Raw genomic sequence first — 27566 nt, 5'->3', positions numbered from 1 at the left:
CTCCCATTCTGAGGGTTGTCTTTTCGTCTTGTTTATGGTTTCCTTTGCTGTGCAAAAGCTTTGAAGTTTCATTAGGTCCCATTTGTTTATTTTTGTTTTGATTTCCATTACTCTAGGAAGTGGATCAAAAAAGATCTTGCTGTGATTTATGTCAAAGAGTGTTCTTCCTATGTTTTCCTCTAAGAGTTTTATAGTGTCCAGTCTTACATTTAGGTCTCGAATCCATTTTGAGTTTATTTTTGTGTATGGTGTTAGGGAGTGTTCTAATTTCATTCTTTCACATGTAGCTGTCCAGTTTTCCCAGCACCACTTATTGAAGAGACTGTCTTTTCTCCACTGTATATCCTTCCTCCTTTGTCATAGATTAGTTGATCATAGGTGCATGGGTTTATCTCTGGGCTTTCTATCTTGTTCCATTGATCTATGTTTCTGTTTTTGTGTCAGTACCATATTGTCTTGACTACTGTAGCTTTGTAGTATAGTCTGAAGTCGGAGTGTGATTCCTCCAGCTCCGTTTTTTTCCCTCAAGACTGCTTTGGCTATTCGGGGTCTTTTGTGTCTCCATACAGATTTAAAAATTTTTTGTTCTAGTTCCATAAAAAATGCCATTGATAATTTGATAGGGATTGCATTGAATCTATAGATTGCTTTGGATAGTATAGTCATTTTCACAATATTGATTCTTCCAATCGAAGAACATGGTATATCTCTCCATGTGTTGGTATCATCTTTAATTTCTTTCATCAATGTCTTATAGTTTTCTGCACACAGGTCTTTTGTCTCCCTAGGTAGGTTTATTCCTAGGTATTTTATTCATTTTGTTGCCTTGGTAAATGGGAGTGTTTCCTTAATGTCTGTTTCAGATTTTTCATCATTAGTGTACAGGAATGCAAGAGATTTCTGTGCATTAATTTAGTATCCTGCAACTTTACCAAATTCATTGATTAGCTCTAGTAGCTTTCTGGTGGCATCCTTAGGATTCTCTATGTATAGTATCATGTCATCTGCAAACAGTGACAGTTTTACTTCTTCTTTTCCAATTTGTATTCCTTTTATTTCTTTTTCTTCTATGATTGCCGTGGCTAGGACTTCCAAAACTATGTTGAATAATAGTGTCAAGAGTGGACATCCTTGTCTTTTTCCTGATCTTAGAGGAAATGCTTTCAGTTTTTCACCATTGAGAATGATGTTTGCAGTGGGTTTGTCATATATGGCCATTATTATGTTGAAGTAGGTTCCCTCTATGCCCACTTTCTGGAGAGTTTTTATCATAAATGGGTGTTGAATTTTGTCAAAAGCTTTTTCTGCATCTATTGAGATGATCATATGGTTTTTATTCTTCAATTTGTTAATATGGTGTATAACATTGATTGATTTGCATATATTGAAAAATCCTTGCCTCCCTGGGATAAATCCCACTTCATCATGGTGTATGATCCTTTTAATGTGTTGTTCGATTCTGTTTGCTAGTATTTTGTTGAGGATTTTTGCCTCTATATTCATCAGTGATATTGGTCTGTAATTTTCTTTTTTGTAGTATCTTTGTCTGGTTTTGGTATCAGGGTGATGGTGGCCTCATAGAATGAGTTTGGGAGTGTTCCTTCCTCTGCAGTTTTTTTGGAAGAGTTTGAGAAGGATGGGTGTTTGATAGAATTCACCTGTGAAGCCATCTGGTCCTGGACTTTGTTTGTTGGAAGATTTTTAATCACATTTTCAATTTCATTACTTGTGATTGGTCTGTTCATATTTTCTATTTCTTCCTGGTTCAGTCTTGGAAGGTTATACCTTTCTAAGAATTTGTCCATGTCTTCCAGGTTGTCCATTTTATTGGCATAGAGTTGCTTGTAGTAGTCTCTTAGGATGCTTTGTATCTCTGTGGTGTCTGTTGCAAATTTTCCTTTTTCATTTCTAATTTTATTGATTTGAGTCCTCTCCCTCTTTTTCTTTATGAGTCTGGCTAATGGTTTATCAATTTTGTTTATCTTCTCAAAGAACCAGCTTTTAGTTTTATTGATCTTTGCTATTGTTTTCTTTGTTTCTATTTCATTTATTTCTGCTCTGGTCTTTATGATTTCTTTCCTTCTACTAACTTTGGGTTTTGTTTGTTCTTCTTTCTCTAGTTCCCTTAGGTGTAAGGTTAGATTGTTTATTTGAGATTTTTCTTGTTTCTTGAGGTAGGCTTGTATAGCTATAAACCTCCCTCTTAGAAATGCTTTTGTTGCATCCCATAGGTTTTGGATCATCGTGTTTTCATTGTCATTTGTCTCTAGGTATTTTTTGATTTCCTCTTTGATTTCTTCAGTGATCTCTTGGTTATTTAGTAATGTATTGTTTAGCCTCCATGTGTTTGTGTTTTTTATGTATTTTTCCCTGTAATTCATTTCTAATCTCATAGCATTGTGGTCAGAAAAGATGCTGGATATGATTTCAATTTTCTTAAAAATTTACTGAGTCTTGATTTGATTGATGTGGTCTATCCTGGAGAATGTTCCGTGCGCACTTGAGAAGAAAGTGTAATCTGCTGTTTTTGGATGGAATGTCCTATAAATGTCAATTAAATCTATCTGGTCTATTGTGTCATTTAAAGCTTCTGTTTCCTTATTTATTTTCAGTTTGGATGATCTGTCCATTGGTGTAAGTGAGGTGTTTAAGTCCCCCACTATTATTGTGTTACTGTCGATTTCCTGTTTTATAGCTGTTAGCAGTTGCCTTATGTATTGAGGTGCTCCTATGTTGGGTGCATATATATTTATAATTGTTATATCTTCTTCTTGGATTGATCCATTGGTCATTATGTAGTGTCCTTCCTTGTCTCTTGTAACATTCTTTATTTTAAAGTCTATTTTATCAGATATGAGTATTGCTACTCCAGCTTTCTTTTGATTTCCATGTGCATGGAATATCTTTTTCCATCCCCTCACTTTCAGTCTGTATGTGTCCCTAGGTCTGAAATGGTCTCTTTTAGACAGCATATATATGGGTCTTGTTTTTGTATCCATTCAGCAAGCCTGTGTCTTTTGGTTGGAGCATTTAATCCACTCACATTTAAGGTAATTATTGATATGTATGTTCTTATGACCGTTTTCTTAATTGTTTTGGGTTTGTTTTTGTAGGTCTTTCTTTTTCTTCTCTTGTGTTTCCCACTTAGAGAAGTTCCTTTAGCATTTGTTGTAGAACTGGTTTGGTGGTGCTGAATTCTCTTAGCTTTTGCTTGTCTGTAAAGCTTTTGATTTCTCCATCGAATCTCAATGAGATCTTTGCCGGGTAGAGTAATCTTGGTTGTCAGTTCTTCCCTTTCATCACTTTAAGTATATCATGCCAATCCCTTCTGACTTGTAGAGTTTCTGCTGAGAAATCAGCTGTTAACCTTATGGGAGTTCCCTTGTCTGTTATTTGTCATTTTTCCCTTGCTGCTTTCAATAATTTTTCTTTGTTTTTAATTTTTGCCAGTTTGATTACTGTGTGTCTCAGCATGTTTCTCCTTGGGTTTCTGCTGTATGGGACTCGCTGTGCTTCCTGGACTTCGGTGGCTATTTCCTTTCCCATGTTAGGGAAGTTTTCGACTATAATCTCTTCAAATATTTTCTCGGGTCCTTTCTCTCTTCTCCTTCTGGGACCCCTATAATGCGAATGTTGTTGCATTTAATGTTGTCCCAGAGGTCTCTTAGGCTGTCTTCATTTCTTTTCATTCTTTTTTCTTTATTCTGTTCCGCAGCAGTGAATTCCACCATTCTGTCTTCCAGGTCACTTATCCGTTCTTCTACCTCAGTTATTCTGCTATTGATTCCTTCTAGTGTAGTTTTCATTTCAGTTACTGTATTGTTCATCTCTGTTTGTTTGTTCTTTAATTCTTCTAGGTCTTTGTTAAACATTTCTTGCATCTTCTTGATCTTTGCCTCCATTCTTTTTCCGAGGTCCTGGATCATCCTCACTATCATTATTCTGAATTCTTTTTGTGGAAGGTTGACTATCTCCACTTCATTTAGTTGTTTTTCAGGGGATTTATCTTGTTCCTTCATCTGGTACATAGCCCTCTGCCTTTTCATCTTGTGTATCTCTGTGAATGTGGTTTTTGATCCACAGGCTGAAGGATTGTAGTTCTTCTTGCTTCTGCTGTCTGCCCTCTCTTTCACATTTTCAAGGAGTTTCTCATTCCACATTTATATATATGTAGATGCATCATAATTTATTTAATACCCAATTATTGAGCATTTAGATATTTTTCAGTTTGGGGCTATTTAAACAGCAATGTGTTTGTAGTCAAATCTTTGCATACACTAATGATTTTTTTCATTAGAATAAATACCTAGGCATGATATAATAATGTTCAAATTTTAAGACCAGTTTGATTGTTATCATTTTATACCCCAACAGTAGAGTATAAAACTACTTTCTTCTCTATGTCTCCTTAGCAGTACTGGGCATTATAACTTTTTAAAAGTCTCTGTCAATTTGATAGATAAAAAATAGACTCTTTTTTTAGTCTATTTTGGTAACATATAGTATAAAATAGGAATCTTAATTTGAATTTTTCCAAAGAGTTATGCAATGTCCCAGCATCATGTAGTATATAATCTCTCCACTGATTTGACATGCCTGCATTATTCATAATCTAAGTAATTCATACATGTATATGTATATGTGAATTGTTTAGGTATATATGATATAGACCATATCTATCATAGATACACATAATATATCAGTAATATATCATGTAAGGAGTAACCATAAGAAAAGTGGAGTAGCTACGCTAATAAAAGAGTAATAGACTTTAGAACAAACCAAAAAAAAAAAAGTGTTACTAGAAATAAAGGAGAACATTTTACAATGATTAAAGGGTCAATCTATCAGGAAAATATAACAATTATAGACATATGTGCATCTAACAACAGGGCCACAAAATACATGAAGCAAAACCTAACAAAATTGAAAGGAAAAATATACAATTCAACAATAATATTTGGAGAATAATAGCTCACTTTCAATAATGAATGGAGCAAGCAGGCCAAAGGTCAACAAGAAAACAGATTTGAACAACACTATAAATCAACTAGACCTAAGAAACGTCTATTGGACACCACCCAACAATAGCAGAATGCACATTCTTAAAGCACACAAGGACCATTCTGCAGGATAGACCACATGGTAGGTCATAAAACAAGTCTCAAATTTAAAAAGATTCAATCATACAAAGTATGTTCTGCAACCACAAAGGAATGAAATTAGAAATCAGTAACAAAGCTTGGAAATTTACAAATATGTGAAAATTAAACAACATACTCATAAATAAGTAGTCAAAGAAGAAATCTGAAAAGAAATTAAAAAATATTTTTGGAAATTTACAAATATGTGAAAATTAAACAACATACTCATAAATAAGTAGTCAAAGAAGAAATCTGAAAAGAAGTTAAAAAATATTTTGTGATGAATGGAAACAAACAAGTAATATACCAAAACATATGAGATATAACCAAAGCAGTGCACAAAGGGAAATGTATAGCTGTAAATATCTACATTAAGAAAAAAAAATCACAAATCAACCTAACTTTGCACTTTAAGAAACTAGGAAAATCTCAAACTAAACCCAAAGCAAGAAGTAAGGAAATAAAGATTAGAGCGTAATTACTGAAATAGAAAACAGAGAAAATGAATGAAACCAAAAGGTAATTCTTTAAAAAGATCAACAAAACTGACAAACCTTTAGCTAGACTGATCAACAAAAAAAGAGAAGACTCAAATTTCTAGAACCAGGGAATTCACTGGTGGTCCAGTGGTTGGAATTCTATGCTTTCACTGCCGAGGGCCTGGGTTCAATCCCTGACTGGAGAATTGAGATCCTGCAAGCTGAGTAGTGCAGCCAAAAAAAAAAAAAAAAAAAATTACTAGAATCAAAAGGGAACATCATTCCTACCAATATTACAGCAATAAAAATCATTATAAGGGAATATTATGAATAATTTTATGCCAATAAATTAGATAACCTAGATGAAGTGGACAAATTTCAAGAAAGACACAAACTAGTGAAACTGAATCAAGAAGAAATAGAGGGACTTCCCTGGTGGTGCAATGGTTAAGAATCTGCCTGTCAATGCAGGGGACATGGGTTCGAGCCCTGGTCTGGGAAGATCCCACATGCTGCAGAGCAATGAAGCCCGTGCGCCACAACTACTGAGCCCGTGCACCTAGAGCCCGTGCACTGCAACAAAGAGTAGCCCCCACTCACCACAACTAGAGAAAGCCTGCATGCATCAACAAAGACCCAGTGCAGTCAAAAATAAATTAATTAAATAATTTTTTTTAAAAAAGAAAGTAAATTAGTGGTTGCCTAGGGCTGGAGGCGTTGGACTGCTCCTGGGTATGGGGTTTCTTCATGGGATGATGAAAATGCTCTAAACAGATTTTGGTTTGTTGCATAACTGTGAATATACTGAAAACAACTGAACTGTATACTTTAAATGGGTGAATTGTATGGTATATGGATTGTATCTCAATAAAGTTGCTTTTAAAAACTGACAGAAAGTAAAATGTACGAACTCAATGTAAAATCTTTAAATTTTTAACCTTAATAAGTACCCACTTTGTCCCTCTACTGGAGCTCCTACTGACATGTGGAAACCTCTGCCCCCCTCCACCTACCCCTTTTGCTGATCCATGAGGCTCAAACTAGCTAGCAGCTCCTGCTACTAAGAGCACTCCCTGGGGACCAAGAGGAAAAGCAAGAGTTCTGGAACCTCTTCTCCTCCTCTGTGCATTTACTCCCAAAGTGATCTCATCCAGTCTTTTTTTAAATTATTTTTTTCCTTTTTAAAAAAATTTTTGTTGAAATATAGTTGATTTACAATGTTGTGTTAGCTTCAGGTGTACAGCAAAGTGATTTAGTTATATAAGTTTTGTATATAAGTTCTTTTTCAGATTCTTTTCCCTTATAGGTTATTATAAAATATTGAGTATAGTTCCCTGTGCTATACAGTAGGTCCTTACTGATTATCTGTTTTATATGGAGTAGTGTGTATATGTTAATCCCAAACTCATAATTTATCCCTCCCTCCCCCTTCCCCTTTGGTAACCATAAATTTGTTTTCTATGTCTGTGGATCTATTCTGTTTTGTGTATAAGTTCGTTTGTATCATCTTTTATTTTTAGATTCCACATGTAAGCGATATCATGATATTTGTCTTTCTCTGTCTAACTTACTTTACTTAGTATGAAAATCTCTACGTCCATCCATGTTGCTGCAAATGGCATTATTTCATTCTTTTTTAGGGCTGAGTAACATTCCATTGTATGTACATACCACATCTTCTTTATCTGTTCATCTGTCAGTGGCCATTTCGGTTGCTTCCATATCTTGGCTATTGTAGATAGTGCTGCAATGAACATTGGGGTGCAGGTATCTTTTGGAAATGTGGTTTTCTTATGGAGAGCAATCTGCTTTACCTAAAGTCCACCAATTTAAATGTAAATCTCATTCATAAACACCCTCACAGAATCATCCTAAATAGTGTTTGACCAAATATCTAGGCACAGTGGCCCAGCCACGTTAACACATAAACTTAACCATCACAGCTTCTATGTTAAGAAGAAATTGTGGTAAAAGGAAAGACAGAAGCAGGAAGGCCAGATGGAAGGACATTGCAAGGATGCTGGTAAGAGAAGATGGAAGCTTGGATCAGAGGACTGGCAATGGAGGAGCTGAGAGGTGGATGGATTTTGAGTAAGTGAAGACTGAGCTGGTGGATTGGATGGAGAAGGTGAGAGAAAGAGGAATCAAGGATGACTCCAAAGTTTTTTGGCCTAGTCAACTGGAAGAATGATGTTGCCTTTTCCTGAGAGGGGAAAAATGGAGACCATGGGGTTAGGGGATGGGCTTTGATGACCTGAGGATGGAAGAGTAAGGGTTCAGTGGGCACAGGGGGTAGCAGAGAGGACACAGCCCCTGCTCCTGGCCTTGAAGCCTGGGGGATATGAGGAAATGCTGGGAGTTCCAGAGCACACAAGGATTCGGTGGTCATGGAGGAGAAGGATATTTCATCCTGACCAAAGTAACTCAGGAGAGAAATGACTGGAAGGGTTTTTATTTTTTTTTTCTTTTTTTAAATTGAAGTATAGTTGATTTACAATATTGTGGTAGTTTCATGTGTACAACAAAGTGATTCAGTTTTTATACACACACACACACACACACACACACACACACACACACATATACATATATATATATATATATATATATATATATTTTCTTTTTCAGATTCTTTTCCCTTACAGATTATTACAAAATATTTAGTATAGTTCCCTGTACTGTGCAAGGGTTTGCATTTTTTTAATGAAAACTGAGGAAATCAGTCTGATCCACCTGGTCAATTTCATCTCAGGAACACTGGGCCTCACAGAATTCAGTGGTGGCCTTGAAGTCAAACTAGGTGTTTAGTTAAATGAATTTAATTGAACTACTGTTAAGTGATAAACACCGTTCTAGGTTTTGGAGACAGAGTGACACTGTTCTCCTTACCCTAAAACCTTAAGTGGCATCCAATCACCTTTAGCATCAAGTCCAAAATCTTAACCAGAGCTTTGACCTCATCTCTATCCATACCTCCTGTTCCTCTTGCTTTTTACACTTCAACCACATTCATATTCCTACAACTCCCTGAACCACCCATGCTTTTTCCCAATTCGAGGTCTTTGAAAAAGCTTTTTCCTCTACCTGAAATGAACCCTTTCCTTCTTCTAGTTATGACTTTTAGACTTCTCCTTGGGGAAGTGAAGGGGAAGAAGGGAAAGCCTTTGTCCACCTCCAACCACCCAGGCACTCCTGCCCCTGTGCCTGAGAAAGGTCTTCTGGGATGCAATCCTATAGTTCCCTGACTTTCTTTTTTTTGTAATATATTCACACTTGATAATTACTTGTTCTAGGTCTGTTTTTCCCATGAGATCATAAGCTCTTGAGGGCAGAGACCTGAATGAATAATACCATTCACTACTATATCTTCAGTGTTTGGCAAAGTACTTGACACATAGTAGGCACTCACTAAACATTTGCTGAATATTTGAGTGGATGGATGACAAGATCTCTGGCTAAATGAATTAATGAATAAATGAGTGAAAGAGTAATCAGACCCCAAGAACCAAACCTCTGGAATAACCGAGATTGATTTCTCTTTTTTTAAAATTCTTTTTAAAATTGAGATAAAATTGATATACAACATTGTATTAGTTTTAGGTGTACAACATCGTGATTTAATATATGTGTGTGTGTGTGTGTGTGTGTGTGTGTGTGTGTGTGTGTATATATATATATATATATATATATATATATATATATATATATGATTATCACAAGAAGTTTAGTTAACATCTATAACCACACATGGGTACAAATTTTTTGTGTGTGTGACATGAAATTTTAAGATTTATTCTCTTGGCAACTTTCAAATACACAATATGGTATAGTTAACTATAGTCACCATGTTGTGCATTATATCCCCATAACTTATCTATTTTATAACTGGACGTTTGTACTGTTTGTCCACCCATTTTTTTCACCCATTTCACCTACCCACTATTGCCCACATCTGGCAACCACCAGTCTGTTCTCTGTATCTAGGAGTTTGGTTTTTGGTGTTTTTTTTTTTTTAGATGTCACATATCAGTGATATCATACAGTATTTGTCTTTCTTTGTCTGACTTATTTCACTTAGCATAATACCCTCAAGTTCCATCCATGTCGTCACAAATGGCAGACTTTCCTTCTTTTATGGCTGAATAATATTCAATTATATACAAATGTCTTTATCCACTCATCTGTCAATGAGCACTTAGGTTATTTCCATGTCTTGGATACTGTAAGTAATGCTGCTATGAATATAGAGGTACAGATATCTTTTTGAGTTAGTGATTTCATTTCCTTCCAGTTAATACCCAGAAGTGGAATTGCTGGATGATATGGTAGTTCTATTTGTTTTTGTTGTTGTTATTGTTGTCGTTGTTGTTGCTGTTTTTGAGGAAACTCCATACTGTTTTCCATAATGGCTGCACCAATTTACGTTCCCATCAACAGTGTACTAGATTTTCCTTTTCTCCACATCCTTGCCAACATTTGCTATTTGTAGTCTTTTTGATGATAGCTTTTCTGACAGGTGTGAGGTGAGAGCTTACTGTGGTTTTGATTTGCATTTCCCTGATGATTAGCAATGCTGAGCATCTTTTCATGTGCCTCTTGGCCATTTGTATGTCTTCTTTGGAAAAATGTCTATTCAGGTCTTCTGCTGATTTTTTAAATCAGGTTGCTTTTTTTTGTTTTTTGTTTGTTTTTGTTTTTGTTTTGTTTTTTTTTTGGCCGCATGGTACTTCTTGTGGGTACTTAGTTCCCCAAACAGGGATTGAACCTGGGCCCACGGCAGTGAAAGCTCTGAATCCTAACCACTGGACTGCCAGGGAATTCCTGGGTTGCTTGTTTTTTTGATATTGAGTTGCATGAGCTGTTTATGCGGTTTTGATATTAACCACTTATCAGTCATGTCCCATTCGGTAGATTGTCCTTTCATTTTCTCAGTGGTTTCCTTTGCAGTGTAAAATCGTTACAGATTTTACTTTTGCTTTTGTTTCCTTTACCTTAAGAGACAGAGCCAGAAAAATATTGCTATGATTTATGTCGCAGGCTCTAGAGCACAGGCTCAGTAGTTGTGGTGTACGGGGCTAGTTGCCCCGCGGCATGTGGGATCTTCCCAGACCAGGAATTGAACCCATATCCCCTGCATTGGCAGGCAGATTCTTAACCACTGCTCCACCAGGGAAGTCCCTTGATGTAGTTCTTCATGTTTGTTTTGATTTTGTTGCTTTTGCTCTTGGTGTCAAATCCAAAAAATTCATTGTTAAGGAGCTTACCACCTGTGTTTTCTTCTAGGAGCTTTATGGTTTCAGGTCTTATGTTCAAGTTTTTAATCTATTTTGAAATCATGTTTGTGTATGGTGTAAAATAGTGGTCCAGTTTCATTCTTTTGCATGTGGCTGTCTAGTTTTCTCAACACAATTTATTGAAGAGACTATCTTTTTCCCATTGTATATTCTTGGCTCCTTTGTTGTAAATTAATTGACCATATACGTGTGAGTTTATTTCTGGGCTCTCCATCCTGTTCCATTGATCTGTGTGTCTGTTTTATGCCAATAGCATACTGTTTTGATTACTATAGCTTTGTAATATTGTGATATAGTTTGAAATCAGGAAGTGTGATGCCTCCAGCTTTGTTCTTCTTTCTCAAGATTGCTTTGGTTATTCAGGGTCTTTTGTGTGCAAGTTTGATTTCTTTTTTTCTTTCTTTCTTTCTTTTTTTCCTGTACTGCACAGCTTGCCAGATTTTAGTTCCCTGACCAGGGATCAAACCTGCACCCTCAGCAGTGAAAGTGCAGAGTCCTAACCACTGGACCACCAGGGAATTCCCTGTTCATGTATTTTTTAAATGAATGATAGTGAGTATCTGCTATGATATTTAAGGTCCAATGGAAATATTTCAAGTTTAGTACCAGTTTCACTTTAAAAGGTCTGTAGTTACATGCTGGATGTTACATCCTTTGCTCTTGATCAAACTTTTAATGAAACCTTTTAGATGTCAACTTTAAAGTATGCTAGAAGGTGATTTTTTTAGGAGGACATACCAAAACATGTGAAGACCACTGTGTTTCATTGTAGAAATGTTTATGTGATGTTTCACAGTTAAGTCATGTATTTTAGGGTGATATAAATAATGTAAAGGTAAAATTTATTTTTAGATGACTGCCATTTATGGTCTTTGACATTCTATTGGACTATCAGATCACAGCCAGAGTAAGGATTTTACATGCACAAAACCTGAGACTCCAATAAGAACAAGATATATCTTGATTATCATAATCAGTCATTTATTCAATAAATATTTTGGCGAGTCAACTAGATGCCCAGAACCATGTTAGACTCTGAGGTCACAGGATGGAACTAAACAGACACAGTTGCTACTCTCATAGCACTTAACACATAATGAGGACAATAGACATGAAAGATAAACATGTAAATAATTCACTATGACTATAATGTGTCATGAGAACATTTAATAGGGAAATCCGAGAAATTGACATTGAAGGTGGTACTTGACTGATGGAAAGTGATTTTCAATGAGAATACAGAGGCAGGTGGGAGGGAACCTCTAGGCCATGGAGGATGTTGACTTCTAAGATCAGTGAGAAACTATTTAACTAGGGGAAAGAGGTGATCAGATTTGTGTTTTGTTTTGTTTTTTTTGCAGTATGCGGGCCTCTAACTGTTGTGGCCTCTCCCATTGCAAAGCACAGGCTCCGGACGTGCAGGCTCAGCGGCCATGGCTCATGGGCCCAGCCGCTCCGCGGCATGTGGGATCTTCCCGGACCGGGGCACGAACCCGTGTCCCCTGCATGCGCTGCCAGGGAAGCCCCAGATTTGTGTTTTAAGATGGCCACCCTAACTTCTGGAGGAGAAGGAGATAAGATAAGGGATAGAAATGTTTTGTACCCATAGTCTAGAGATTCAGTTTCAACTCTTTTCTTAGCTATGTCTAAGTCAGTTAATCTCCATCATCAAAAGTGCCTCTTTTTTCTTTTTTTTTTTAAGGAATGTTAATGTCAATTATTAAGTAATTTTAGCTTTTCAAAGTTAAAAAATTTAATCTATTGGTAAGACTAGTGGAGGCATAAAAAATTACCAAGAAAAAATTCAATTATTAAGTGATTTTTTTCTTTCATGATAATTGATAGATACATGTCTTACACTTAACAGGTGTTTAATTATTTATTGCTGCATAACAAACTGTCCTAAAACTTTGTGATATGAAACAAAATAATTATTGCTTTTGCCCACAGATATGCAGTTGGGCAGGGATCAGCGGGAAGGTTCATCTCTGCTTCATACAGCATTAGCTGGGACGGCTTGACTGGAAGCTGGAGGATCTGCTTGTAAACGGGCTCATTCAACATGGATGGGGCTGAGGGCCAGGGGTCTCATGTCCTATGTGCATGGTTAGAACAGCAAAACTCTCGTCTAAACCCCTGCACTGAGATGCCATAACTCTAACATGGCTTCTAGCAGCATAAGGCTGTGTCCTAGGGTGACTCCAGCCCCTATTATTGATAAAATGCCTGCCTGAGAAACCTCAATGCTTCCAGAATTTAAAGATTGTTCTTGCCAACACCTGAGGAAAGGTCTCAGCCTTCCCTTTCTTACAGCATTTACTAAATAGGGCTTACAATTGTGATACCTTCCTCTGTCCTTCTGAGATGTACAGTTGTCCCTGGTATATGCAGGGATTGGTTCCAGGAGCCCTGCAGATACCAATAACTGCTGATGCCCAAGTCTCTTATATAAAATGTCATAGTATTTCCATATAAGCTATGCACATCCTCTTGTAAACTTTAAATCATCTCTAGATTACTTATAATACCTAATAAAATGTAAGTGGGATGTAAATGTAAATGCTAAGTAAATAGTTGCCAGGGTATGTGACAAATTCAAGCTTTGCTTTTTGGAACTTCCTGGAATTGTTGTGTGTATTTTGTTTGTTTGTTTTGTTTTTGTTCTTTTTTTTAAAAAAGGGAAAGTCTTGTTTTCAGTGAGGTGTTTTTTCTTTTCTTTTTCTTTAATTAAATTTACGTATTTATTTATTTTTGGCTGTGCTGGGTCTTCGCTGGGGCGCACAGACTTTCTCTCTAGTTGTGGTGTGCAGGCTCCTCATTGTGGTGGCTTCTCTTGTTGTGGAGCATGGGCTCTAGGCGTGTGGGCTTCAGTAGTTGTGGTACATGGGCTCAGTAGTTGTGGCTTGTGGGCTCTAGAGCACAGGCTCAGTAGTTGTGGAGCACAGGCTTAGTTGCTCCACAGTAGGTGGGATCTTTCCAGACCAGGGCTCGAACCCATGTCCCCTCATTAGCAGGTGGATTCTTAACCACTGCGCCACCAGGGAAGTCCCTGTTTTTGTTTTTCTTAATATTTTTGATCCACAGTTGGTTGAACCTGCGGATGCACAACCTGTGTATACTGCAGACCAACTGTATATCCTACAAATCAGGAGTGTCTTTCTCAATGACCTGAATGCCATTCCTTTGATATGTAATCATCAGGAAGTATAGAGTCTCTGACTCCCAGTCTCTGTGGCAGGATACAATCCTAACTTCAACAAATTGATAACTAGCAGGTCCACTTGGCCTAATCACATATATAGTCACCAACCCTCTGTAACTTTTTGCTTGAGCTCTGCTCTCTCCCCATCTCTACTCTTTCCTTTTCCCTTTAAATCCCCAATTATCTCTGCACAATTCAGAACGGAGTCCAGCACTTTCCCCTACTGTCAGGAATGACTGCATAAAATGTTTTCATCCCTTTCACTGATGTCTAGCTTTGTTTATCTTTGACAACAGGCTTCTCTAAGTGACCTGGGCTTCCTCACAGTATGGTGGCTGGGTTCAAAGGATCAATGAAGACAGAAAATGACCCCATAGCAAACCAGAAATGCCTTAGGGCTCCTCGTGGATGAAAACGTTTTATACCATACCCCTTTAAGAAATCAAAGACGACTGGAAACAAAGTGATTCATATAAATTTGAAAAGAGAAAGCAAAATGAAAATAAAAATAAAGGAAATGTAAATTTAAGCCAATTGGGTGACTTAGAGTAGGACAAATATGTCACTTATAGTGAATGTAAATTCACCCTATGGGGAAAAAAAGAATTACTACTTTAAAAAAAATCCAATAATTATTTGAAAGTCGCAAATAAAATTAAAACATAGGAAAGAACTAGAATTAGGAATGACGCCGAAATTTGAATTTAGGCAGACAGGCCCTTACTATTATCTTTATTTTTTAGATAAGGACACGCAGGTGATGAGTGTTATTTCTGGGGACACTTTGGACACTAAACCTTCACATGTCAACCTTTCTTGGATGTTTTCTCTTCAGTACAACCCTGTTGAATGGTCTCCCGATGAGGAGGTACTTGAAACGGAGAGAAGTCGCTTTTATTTCCACCCGAGGGAGACGACGCGAGATGATTTTTCTACATATGAGTTTTGATCCCCGTGGGCCTCCGGCCTGGACTACATTTCCCATCAACCCGTGCTCGGAACTACGGGCACCGATGTGTGGTCCAGCGCCGTTGGCCGCGGCGCAGTCGGCAATCAGTCGGCCGACTGGCGGGCGCTTCGCGGTTTGAATGGCTGGGGGCCCAGGCCCTCGGCTCACCTGAGGCCCCGCCGCCCAGGTGTGCGCTATGCCGTCGGGAGGCAACCAATCGCCGCCGCCCCCCCCTCCCCTTCCGGCGGCGGCGGCCTCAGATGAGGAGGAGGAGGAGGATGCCGAGGCGGAGGACGCAGCGCAGTCGGCCCGGTCGCCGGCCCCTCAGACCCAACAGCGGTTCGACGAGCTGTGCAGCCGCCTGAACATGGACGAGGCGGCTCGGGCCGAGGCCTGGGACAGCTACAGGAGCATGAGCGAGAGCTACACGCTGGAGGTGCGCCCGGGGGGAGGAGACCAGCGGCTTTCCGGGCCTAGTGGTCCCGCCCCGCCTCCGGGAATGGGGCCCCTTGTCTCCCCGGCTCGGGCGCCCCGCGGTTGGGGGGTAGGGGGGACCCCTCCGCCCCTGCCGGCCCCGGCTCTCTGGGTCCCCAGCCTGGAGCGGGGAGGGAATCCTCTTTGCGAACCTTCGTCCTGGAAACCTGGCTTTTGAAAAGCTCTGTAGCAGCCCTGAAAGTGAACTCTGTCTCGCTGCTCTTCCCCCTCCGGTTCCGAAGCGGGAACAGCCCTTGCCCTAAAGTAGCACCGCGAGGCTGAGGTCGTGCTGCGGTCCGATTACAAAAACAAGCACCTTGTTGGCAGGATGAACAGGTGTAGTTGTCAAGACCGTACGCAGAAGGGGGTGGGGTGGGGCGGGGGCTTGCTTGCATTAGCTCTGAAATTAACCCGATGTTAGCGCCTGCGTTTCCGGGCTTCTTCTTCAGTTCTTTTTGAACTGTACCAAATTGCCTTTGTCCAGGCCATTGCCTCCGTTTGAGTAAAAGCGTTACGTTTCGAGCTGTGTTTATGTATGTGTGAACAAAGACGAATCTTTCCCCTGCGCAAATGAAACGGGCTTTCTGCCCGCCTGGATAAAGACACGCATTTGTCTCTAGGAAGTCAGGACTGCGACGACCTTGAGGACCTATTGGTCACTCCAGACATTGCCCAGGACTCTTACAGTTGCTGCGATCTAGGCATGTTTTGTCCCTTTCTTCCGACGGGGCTTGCAGCGGAGAAAATGGCCATTCTAGCCAGTGAGGCTCAACCCTGTAGGCACCTCCCCTTTATGGGCCAATGGGAAGTGACACGGAAGTCTGCATTGTTTATCCGCTGTTTGACTGCCTGTGTGAGTGGTATTTAAACTGCAGGCCATACGATTTTAAGTTGTTGAATAGTTTGTGGAAAGAGTAGGGCAAATAGGCTCAGAATGGGAAGGCCTAACCGAGGTGTTATTTAACTATAAGAGGGTGTTTTTGCCTGTGTGGCACTCACTAAGGTTATTATTTTTTTATTCTTGCATTAATAGAATTTTAATTCAGTTCCTTATTCCCATTTTTACGTCTGCAGCGGGGCGGGGTTGGGGGGGAAGCTAGTAATATACTGGCTTTGGAACCTGACAGACCTAGGTGACTTTGGGCAATTTAACCATTCCAAACTCAATTTTGTGGTATGTTACTTTGAGATATTTGTACCTACCTTACAAAGCTGTTCTGATGGTTAAATAAGGTAACGTCGAGTTTCTGGAGCATGAAGCACTCATATGGATAGCGCTTTGGAGTTTACAAAGCTCTTTCACATGCTTTGGCGATCTGGCTGAATAGGCCATGTTCTTGTTTCTTTCCTAGTGGTTCCTGTAGGCAGACAAAGAGAAGGGCTCTTTTTGGTGATGGGCATAAGTGCCTCCAAATAAGCTCTTATTTTACCCTCAGGATAACCCTGTAAATTCGATAGAAAAAGCATTATTTCAACTCACAGTGGTTAAGTTGTGTGAAGCCCAGGGTTATATAAGCAAGTGACAAATAATAGATGGTTAGTAAATTATTTTAAAAAATAACTGTTTGATTTCTCAGTTTTTTAAAGACTTCGATCTCAGATTCTTAGCTCAGTTTACCCAATAAGTGAATGATATTTATTCATTTCCCAGATATTTTTTGATCACCTGTTCATGGCCAGACACTGTTACGTAGGTGCTGGGGATAGAGCAAGGCACAAAACATAAAATCCCTGCCCTTGTGGAACTAGTAGTCAGGTATGCTGTAAAATAATGTCGGGTGTCAGTCTCGTGGAAGTGTACCCTGGAAAATAAAGCTCGTATGATATTTAATATAGAATAGTGGTTATAGAATTTTATCTTTTGATTTCTTGTATTTTCTCAATTCTCACAGTCCTCAGGTAAGAAAATTGAGCCTCTATAATTGTTAAGTAATTTGCCCAAGGTGATCTACTCCCATGCTGGGACTTCCACGGTGTATGTCCTGAGAGAGAGCACCAGGTGGAATTGTATTGCCTTTTATGATCTTGAAAGTTACATAGCATCACTTTCACCTGTGGTACTGGTTGAGACAGTTCAAAGTGAGAGAACACAGACTTCAACCTCTCTGTGGAAGAATGTCAGTGTCACATTATACGAAGAGCATTTGGGACAGGGACATCATTGAAAATGCAATTTCCCACAAACATATAAATAACACTTTGAATTTAAACGAGTTTTTCATACTGAAATATATATAGTTCATTAGCTAAAAATCAATTTTCTTTTCTTTTACAGGGAAATGATCTTCATTGGTTAGCATGTGCCTTATATGTGGCTTGCAGAAAATCTGTGCCAACTGTAAGCAAAGGGACAGTTGAAGGAAACTATGTATCTTTAACTAGAATCCTGAGATGTTCAGAGCAGAGGTAACTATGTCAGAGTTTGTAGAGTGTGACTAATATAAAAGCATAGTGACAGTAGGAATTTCTCTTTATCATTTTCCAAGCATTTGTACCTATGGAGTGCTAAATTTAGAAGTTAGGTCATGGTTTTTCTTTACCACATCTAAGTTAGTGTCCATTATATTTTATTTATTTGGTGAAAAATAATTAAATTTTAACATATTTGGTACTTGTATGAAGCGTTTACTATTAGGTTATCATTACATTTAATTACATTAAGATAATCAATTACATTTTCATTCCTACTAGGTTAATATTACGCAATGACTTATCATTGTGTAATATTGGGAGAACTCTAAGTAAAGATACTCTAAATTGAAAAAGTAAATATTATATGGTATTAAACTGAGAACTACATGTACTGGACTTGTATCTAAAGAGGAGGCAGAAATTGCTTTTTCTATCTGTTGTGTAATTGAATTGATTACATTTATTATTTGTGCCGTTTGGGTTAATTTTCTCTTGGCTTATTAAAGATTGGTGGAAAAAGGATGTTTGGCATTTTGGAGGAAGTGCCACTGTCAAAATTTATGGACCTAGTGGTTTAAAAAAAAATCACTTACTATTAAAATAACAAGAAATGTAATCTTTTAGCCAGAGTCTATTTATTAACCTTGAACTCCATCCTGAGTTATATTTAGGCCTAAGAACAAGAGGCAGCTGTAAAGAGTTGAACACCTGGGCTGTAAACCTGCAGAAGTGGGCTTAAATAAGGTGCAAAGTATAATCATTACAAAGAAGAAAAGTGGAGTCAGACTCATCCAGTTAAATGACAGACAAGGGACTTTAGAAGCAAAGGTCAAATTATGGAATCATCATTATAAACGCTAGTAAACTAAGCTTACCTAATATTTTAATGCAAGTAATATCTCAGACTTCAGTTTTATTTCCAGTTCGAAAGCTCAATTTTTGTTTTTAAATTTTTACCTATGGGTTCAGATTATTTACTTCTCTGCAGTAATGGACTAAATGAATTAAAAAGAAAGAGCAGATTGGGAAAAGATATTTACAGTGTAACAAAAGATTAGTATCCAGAATTACATAAAGGACTACTAACAAATAGTTAAATAATTGACAAATAGCTACTAAAAAATGGGAAAAGTATATGATTTCACAAAGGCCTAAATTCACATAGCTAATACATATAGGTAAAGATGTTCAGTCTCACAAGTAATCAAGGAAGTTTGAAGTAAAAATAAGGTAATATTTCATTCTCATCAGATTGGGGAAATTTGGAGTCTCATGATACCAAGTTTGGTCATTATGTAGGGAAATAGGAACTCTGTATTGCTGGTGTACATTGGAGAGAGTATAAATTGGCACAGTCACTCTAGTGGGAAATTTGGCAGTATCTAGTAAAGTTGAAGATGCATATTCTCTGACTCAGCAATTCTGCTTCTCAGGGTAGTTCTTAAAGAAACTTCAGCGTACAAGTACAGAAATGTGTTCATTACAGCATTTTTGTTATAGTGAAAAATTAGAAACCTCAATTTCCATTGGTTGGGGAATGAACGCAAGACATGGTAGTTCATATGAAGGAATATTTTTAGCAATTAAAAATTAGATCTACACGTAGCAACATTAATCTCGTAAACATATTGAATGGAAAAACAAGTTGTAGAATGCTACTTACAGTATGATACCATTTATATAAAAATTTAAAACCACACATACAAAAGATACTACTAAACTGTTTATGGGTACATATATAATCACACAGTAAGTGTAAACACTTGGATGGGAAGACTCAGACTATACAGTGGTGCTTATCTTTGGGGAAGAAGAGTCCAAAGGGAACTGGCTGTTTCTGTAGAATCTGAAGCAAACATGGCAAAATGTATTTGATATGTTTATATTTGTTAAATCTGGCAATTGTTACATGAATGTTGGTTATGTTCTCTGGTTAACTACTTATTTTCCACTTCTTTTGTATTGATATGTATTTCATATTTTTTTTAAACTTTTAGGTAATCTCAGGAAAAGAGATTAGGGAAATTAGATTTGGAAGATGAGAGAAATAAACCAATCTGTGAGATTAGCCAGAGAGGCATGAGTTGTGATTTTATATCACTGTCTAAAAGTAATATAATTTAATGAGTTAATTTCAATTACTTTTAATTATCTAATTTGTATATTTTACCCTGTGTTAATTACAAAAAAAATCTCATTTTTTATTTTTAATATCAGCTTAATTGAATTTTTTCACAAGATGAAGAAATGGGAAGACATGGCAAACCTACCCGCACAGTTCAGAGAACGGACTGAGAGATTAGAAAGAAACTTCACTGTTTCTGCTGTAATCTTTAAGAAATATGAACCCATTTTTCAGGACATTTTTAAATATCCTCAAGAGGAGCAGCCTCGTCAACAAAGAGGAAGAAAACAGCGGTATGTTTTTATATTTGTTAAGCAGGAATACACATTTGTCTGTACTACAGTTTTGATCCCTTAGTTTGTGTCCCTCAGTTTATTTTGCTAGTCTTAAGAAACAAATGTGATTTCATAAGTAATCTTTCTTTCCAATAATAATTTCTTGCTTTTCATTGTATGTAAGCTCTGAAGAGTTTGGCTTCTTTCACGTTGCAAAATGTGTGGAATCTCTGTTTCTATAAACTTTCCCTGTTCATTTAAGCAACCGAAAATGCAAAAATCAGACCTTAGATACTCTCAACAGTTAGCAATCTTGGGTATAGAATATGACTACTTAATTTTCTATTATCGACAATATTGACTATTTCTATTATTTTCTACATATTATAATACATATAGACTATTTCTTTATTTGATTTTTATGTCAAACTGAATAGTAAAAAAATCCCCCTGAAAAGGCTTCTCTATGTATTTTGATGTTTACAACCAGTGAAAAGTAGAGAAACTGGATTGGGGGGAGAATAGTGGAACTGAAAACTGAAACTATTATGAAATTCTGCTTCTGACTATGTCTGCAAATCTGTAAACTTATTCTGGCTCGACGTTTTCCATCTTTCCTGGTAGATAAGGGCAATTATGGGATACAAATTCTCTACTTTTATCACGAAAGTTTTTTTCATAAAGTAGAAATGAAAATTTGTTCTTAAAATAGAACTAGAAAAATGTTGACAAGAAAAGTAGGGGAAAAGAAGTTATTGTAATTGAATGAATAATGTTTGCTTCTCTTTCAATATAAAAATGTTCCCAAACTGTGAAGGATGTTTACAGTAAGTGAGCAGCTTTAAAAAATAAAACGATGTTCATTTTTATATACTTGACCCCACTGATACGGAAGCAGCTGGTCTAGTTTGCTTGCAGTTTTAGGGAATTGTCTATTTATAATTAAGTATTCTAAAGTTTGGATAGAAGCTTGTTTCTGAGTCTAAGTGAGGCTGGTATGATCATTTATAGAAAGATATAGAATATCTTCTTTCTCTGAAGTGTTGTAAAAATGATTTCAGATTGTATTTGCTTTGATATTTATTAGGGTGTATGGACTACTTAATTCTAATTCAGAAAATTCTAATAAGTTTACCTAAAAATTTTACATCTATATCACCCTGTATACTTTTTATTAGTACTTTTGGCTAATATTAGTAATAGTAATGTATACCATTTACTGAGTATTTATTATGGGGCAGGGACTTTTCTAAGACTTAAGCATGTATCACTTCAGTTAATCATTATGATGGCTTTATGAGGTTGATACTGTTGTTACACGTGGGGGGAAACAAGCCTTTGAGAGGTTAAGTAATTTGGCCAAGGTCACAGAGTAAGTGTGGAGCTCTTATTGAAACTTAAGTAGTCTGCCTGCAGAACCCGTGTATTTCACCACGACTCAGTACTGCATCTCACACACTGGTCTTTGAAAATTTCTCACTGAGTATTAATTGAGAGCTTACTGTATGTAGGATACAAATGTTAAAAAAAAAAACCCCCAAAAAAAACCAAAACCCAGAGTCACTGTCTTTTGAGAGCTTACAGTAAGTATAGTCAGGGAGAGGCATGTATAAGTGCAAAAGATAATAGAAATGTAGGACTTTGGGGGCAAAAATAAGCCACTCTGTATAAGACAGTTAGGTAAGGTTCCATGGAGTAGGCAGAAATAGGACTGGAAGGATGGGTAGGATTTTGATAGGTGAATTTGGAGATACAGGTAGCCTTCTATGCAGAGGATGAAGAATGAAGACACCGAAGCAGCAAAGTAGGAGGGAATTTGGCTAAGCAGGTTAAGTTTGTTCTAGAGTTCTAGAGCCAGTTTTTGGAGTGGCTTGAGTGTTGTTTTTTTCTTCCAGTTTTATTGTGGTATAATTAACATGCAGTACTATATAAATTTAAGGTGTACAGCATAATGATCTGACTTACATACATCATGAAATGATGACCACAGTAAGTTTAGTGAACAGCCATCATCTCACTTAGAAATACAAAACTAGATAGAAAAAAAATTTTTCTTTGTGATCACAACTCTTAAGATTTATTCTCTTAACTTTCATATATAGCATACAGCAGTGTTAATTATATTTATGTTGTACATTACATCGCTAGGACTTATTTTTCTTATAACTGTAAGTTAGAATGGCTTCTAAAATGTTTGACTTTTATCTTGCTAGGTATCAAAACTAGGTAGTTTATCACATGCCTATGGTGGGGAGGCTACTTTTTAAAGCAGGGCAATGACATTTAATCCTTGCCATCGACTGGTGAATGAAATACAGTATTATACCCAAGTAGAATGATCTTTTAGCAGATGGAGAGACTAAGGCACATGGAGAGCAAGTGTACTTAGCTAATGACAGTGCGGGAACTAAACCCCGTCTTCAGATTCTTCTCTTCAAAGCACCTTGGTAGAATAAGGCTATTGGGATATGGAGCCAACAGATGTCTTACCTAAACATTGGCAGAGGATTTGGTAGAAAAGCCAAGTTTAAAACAGGTCTGAAACTCCCTGTAGCAGACATCTTAGCAAATATAACAGGTACACTTTTATTTTACCCCTTCCTCCTCCCTGCAACAGGTACTCCTAATTATAGAAATATAAGGAATTATGGGGAGCCCCGAATTTACATTAAAAAGTCCTTTTGTGGGACTTCCCTGGCGGTCCATTGGTTAAGACTCCGAGCTCCCACTGCAGGGGGCACGGGTTCGGTCCCTGGTCGGGGTAAGATCCCACATGCCATGCAGCACAGCAAAAAAAAAAAAAATCCATTTGTGACTCGATATATAATCTGGAATGTCTTTAGGGAGGGAGGGTTTACATTTCATCAACTATGGTGGAGGGGAAAAAAAGTTGGAGGAATATCTGCCTGCATACATGGGTCTTAAAGCAGCATTAGCCTTGCTGATGTCATCAGAAGAACTATTGTTACTCGTTTTATTTTCTACCTTACTTATCTTGACCTGCAAAAGCTTTTACACTTCTTCAGAATTTTCTTCTAAGATGAGTGCTTTCCCTTGCTCCCAGCTATTCCCTTACCAGTATTTGGTTGGAGCAGAACTTCTTGCACATTTTCCATGTGAAATGAATCTGCTGTCCCTCCCTCTAACTGTGGGTTTTGTTTCTCACCTAGTTTACAGTCATTTGTCATGTCTTTTTCTGATTCTTCTGTTATCTCATGACTTTTTTCTCCCCCAAAGGCGACAGCCCTGTACCGTGTCTGAAGTTTTCCATTTTTGTTGGGTGCTTTTTATATATGCAAAAGGTAAGGAAAGAGTGATATTTATTTAAGTATTAGTTTATTTAAAAGTTCAGGTACTACTATTGTCAACCTATAATGTGTATCAGGAAAAGATTCTCACTGAAAAATTTCTCAAGGATTTTAGTCCCAGGTTCTTTTTTAAGTATTGCCTTTTCATAAGAGTCTTTTGAAATTCTTTACAGTATCCCAAACTTCCTTCATTAAATGGAAAATCCTTCGTTTTGTTCTTACACAACATTTTTTCCAAAGCACATTATCTCTGAATTATGGACTGAAACACATTAGTGTGTCTGTGCTTATATCTTGGGCTGTATTTTTCACGAGACATGTCTTATTTAATTGAGTGGGACTGATCGTTCTCAGAGTAGTTCAGATTACTTTTTACATCTTGTTCAGATAAATATGCTTGATCAAATACCTTTAGATACAACTTATTTTCTCTACCTCCTCTTCTCACTTAACCTTTCCAAGGTCTGCATTCAGTGAAATACATTTTTATTCTTATTATTGTCCTCTCTGTATTTTTTTAAATCAGGTATGAATTGACAATCACTAAGTTTATTGAAATGAAATATAAAATATGTGTAAAATTTATGCAGCTTATTCCTAGGCATAGTGTCTTTTTTTTTTTTTTAATTGAGGTATAGTTGTTTTACAATGTTGTGTTAGTTTCTACTGAACAGCGAAGTGGAGTTCCCTGTGCTATACAGCAGGTTCTTACCTCTCTGTATATCTATGTAGAAATGATTCTTACTAATATATAGAAGAGCAGAAAGTACAGTTACACAGCTTTTTCTATAGATTATATAGAATGCCTTTGCCATTAAGATATCCCAATAAAATGCAAAGTTAAAATCAAAGAATTATTAGAGCTGGCAGGTGTTTCATAAATATAAGAGGTTCTCATTATTAGATCAATTTGTCCAACTTATTTAAAGAGTCAGTAACTGAGGCCCAGAAACTAGCTGCTAGAAACAGAGCTAGGATTTGAATCCACATCTCCTAGCTCTTGGTTTCATGCCGCATGTGTAGGCCCTCTAGCAGGGATGTGTCACTCCCTTGGTGTCAGTTCAATTTGTCTGATTGTAGCTGGTCCTTTCTAGCTAGTTAGGTTAGAACTTATCCTTCCTTCCCTGAGTTGCATGCTTTATTGAAAAGAAAAATCTTTCTTTTGTCAAAAATAAGCTCTTGGTTATTTTTGCTTTCCATCACACTGGATGTTTCTTTAGCAGAGATGAAGGTGGTGTGATCAGTGGCATGAAATTTAGAAAGGCTTAATAAGAGCATATAAACTGTTTTCATGATGGTTGGAACATTTGCTACCACTTGGCTTACTGTGGCTGGTGTTATGATATTAGCCTTGACAGTAGATTGTGGGCAGGTATATCTGACTTCTAGGATTTATATCTGTTTTATGTCTTATGACATATGTATACTTGGAGGTAAGTATTTGGTACTATATAAATTATTGGAAGAGAAGTGTATTTATTTAGGTTTTGGTCTCACTTGGTCAACTGGGGTGGCATAGCTTTTGTCTCTACAATTAACTCAGTGTTTGAGTTTTACCTTACTGTTATTAATTCCGATATAATTATTTGGTCTAAAGAGCCTTTGTCTACCCACGATCCAGCACTATGATCGTTTATGATTCACTAGGATCTTTTCCAATAGAGTAGTTTAGTTGGTTTTATTCAGTTCTTGATTTAGTTATTTGGGGGATGGTGTACTCTTATAGACACCTTTTTCATGACTGTGTCTGCAACAGTGGGCATCCCAGATTATCTCATTCCTGATAAACAAGCTAACTTTTGCCTGTTATCTTTGTTGACTTCCAATGGCAAGTACACACGAGTGACAAGTTTGGGCTTGTTGTCATGAAGGGCTTTGTGGACTGAAGACTGTTAGGTGCCACTTCCTGTTTTACATGTTATCCCAAGTCTTCAGTCAGATTATCTTTGTTGATTGAAAGATAAAATATCTCACGAAGTGAGATTTATTTCTAAAGTCAGGATTTGAAATGTAGAGTATGTCATGATGGGAGAGTCCTGGAGTTCAGGTTCTGATCTTTAGGGGCATTTCAGATTTTTGTTAGAAGTCACTGTGCTGCCAGTTATTTCCTTCCATGGCAGGTACAACACCAGCGACAAGTTTAGGCTTGTCAGTGTGTAAGGCTTTGTAGCTTGAAACTGGTAGGTACCACTTCCTGTTTTACATCTGAGGAATTGAGTATATTTTAATATTAAGCATCTTTTTTGTGAAACCATGCAAGTTAGTTTGGTTATATCAATGTAAAGTTTAGCCTATTAATTATCATTTGTCTTTTTGGCAGCAGAAAACTATTTTTTCTCTTTAATCCATTTAAATTGATTTGTTGAAATATTTCCATCTATTAAAAAAAAAAAAAGAATTGCTTATCCTGCTATGCTGAGGTAAGTGGTAACTTTCTTTAGAGGAAAGGAGAGAAAACAGCCTGAAACAGAGTAGTGTGAGTGTGTGTGTGTATGCATTTGGGTAGTCATTTAGTGTGAAAATGTCAAGGTTTAGAAATAATTCTTCAGATGTATGTTAGCTATTTAAGTTGAATTCATCTGATGTTATAAGAGTGTAAAATCAATATGAAGCATATATATGCAGTGTTTAATGCTTAAAGATACAAAAAAATCTAGAAATATTCCTTAATTTCTAAGAATAATAAAACTGTTTTAACTGCCTATAAAAACTGTTTTCAGTGTTAGAGTTAAACCAGAACTACAGAAATGACATGTTTCTTTAGGTTTAGGTTTTGGTTTATTTTTTTGTTACCAAGCATCAACAATTATTCCTGGGATACTAGCTCTAGAACTGAAATATCTTTTATTGTGGTCCTGTTGCATTAATTTATATGAGCTTGTATTACTACATCAAAAAGTATTTAAAATATTACTGTTAGGAGTCTGATTATAGTTTCTGGTCTTTTTAAAATACATACATGAAAAAATAATTATATTAATCATTTTTTCAGCTTTTCCCATCTAAGCATTTCTACCAGTTTTCTTGACAGAAAAATATTTTCATACCAAACAATTTCTTACAGCTTGAGATAATTTATGAAGTTGTTTGTGTTCAGAATTTTCAAAAGAAAAACCAATTATGATAAAATTTTGATCAGCTATTAGGCATTTAATAAATGCTTATTTAATGAATATTAATGAATGGCATTTATAGTAAAGTTTTGGTTTTTCTTAAACTCTTTTTTTAAAAATACTTATTTTTAAAATTTATTTATTTGGTTGTGCCAGGTCTTAGTTGCGGCCGGCGGGCTTCTTGGTCTTACTCTTATCTATCTAGTTTAATAAATTTCTAAGAGTTTAATATTTCAAACTGTAAATTTGCCAAAACACTTTCTGTAGCTCTTGAGTCAGCTTTGTACACTGTTGTATAATGTCATTTTAACTAAAGGAAGAAATTATTTTAAAAATATTGTGAAGTTGATGCAAATTTAACTCTATAATTGTTTATAATCCTGTAGGTAATTTCCCCATGATTAGTGATGATCTGGTTAATTCTTATCATCTTCTGCTGTGTGCTTTGGACTTAGTTTATGGAAATGCCCTTCAATGTTCCAATCGTAAAGAACTTGTGAACCCTAATTTTAAAGGTAAGTTTGTAAATCAAAGACTATCAGACAACTCACATTTCTACATTATGTTTACTGTTGGGAGTTGTACACATACTACAGCTTTCCTAGCATCAGAGAACATAAATGCTTTTCAAAGCTTCATCACCAGAGTACTTACAACTAGGAGTTGAGCTCTCTGTAAAAATATTTATGGAAAAAGAAATTGCAAATATCACAAAGTTTAAAGTCTTAGATGACAACTTTAGAAGTTTCTGAAATATATATTCAACAAGAAGAAGGAATTTAAAAACCTGG

General features: G+C 36.9%; 1 protein-coding gene across 2 annotated transcripts in view; it reads left to right on the top strand.

The window, feature by feature from the left end:
- Nucleotides 1-15188: 15188 nt before the first annotated feature.
- RBL2 (RB transcriptional corepressor like 2) overlaps nucleotides 15189-27566 on the top strand; it is a 44105-nt gene continuing 31727 nt past the window's right edge. For both annotated transcript variants that reach the window (XR_014327015.1, XM_082862797.1), the window contains exons 1-5: nucleotides 15189-15504; nucleotides 17818-17948; nucleotides 20172-20372; nucleotides 23592-23656; nucleotides 27162-27290. Coding sequence is in view for 1 of the 2 variants with exons in the window: in XM_082862797.1 (XP_082718923.1) it covers nucleotides 15265-15504; nucleotides 17818-17948; nucleotides 20172-20372; nucleotides 23592-23656; nucleotides 27162-27290 (766 nt within the window). In the remaining variant the exon portion in view is untranslated. The remainder of the gene's footprint in view (nucleotides 15505-17817; nucleotides 17949-20171; nucleotides 20373-23591; nucleotides 23657-27161; nucleotides 27291-27566) is intronic.

This window comes from Leucopleurus acutus (assembly GCF_964270905.1).
Source record: "Leucopleurus acutus genome assembly, chromosome: 20".
Classification (NCBI taxonomy): Eukaryota; Metazoa; Chordata; class Mammalia; order Artiodactyla; family Delphinidae; genus Leucopleurus; species Leucopleurus acutus.
This window is presented reverse-complemented; position numbering and strand designations above follow the sequence as displayed.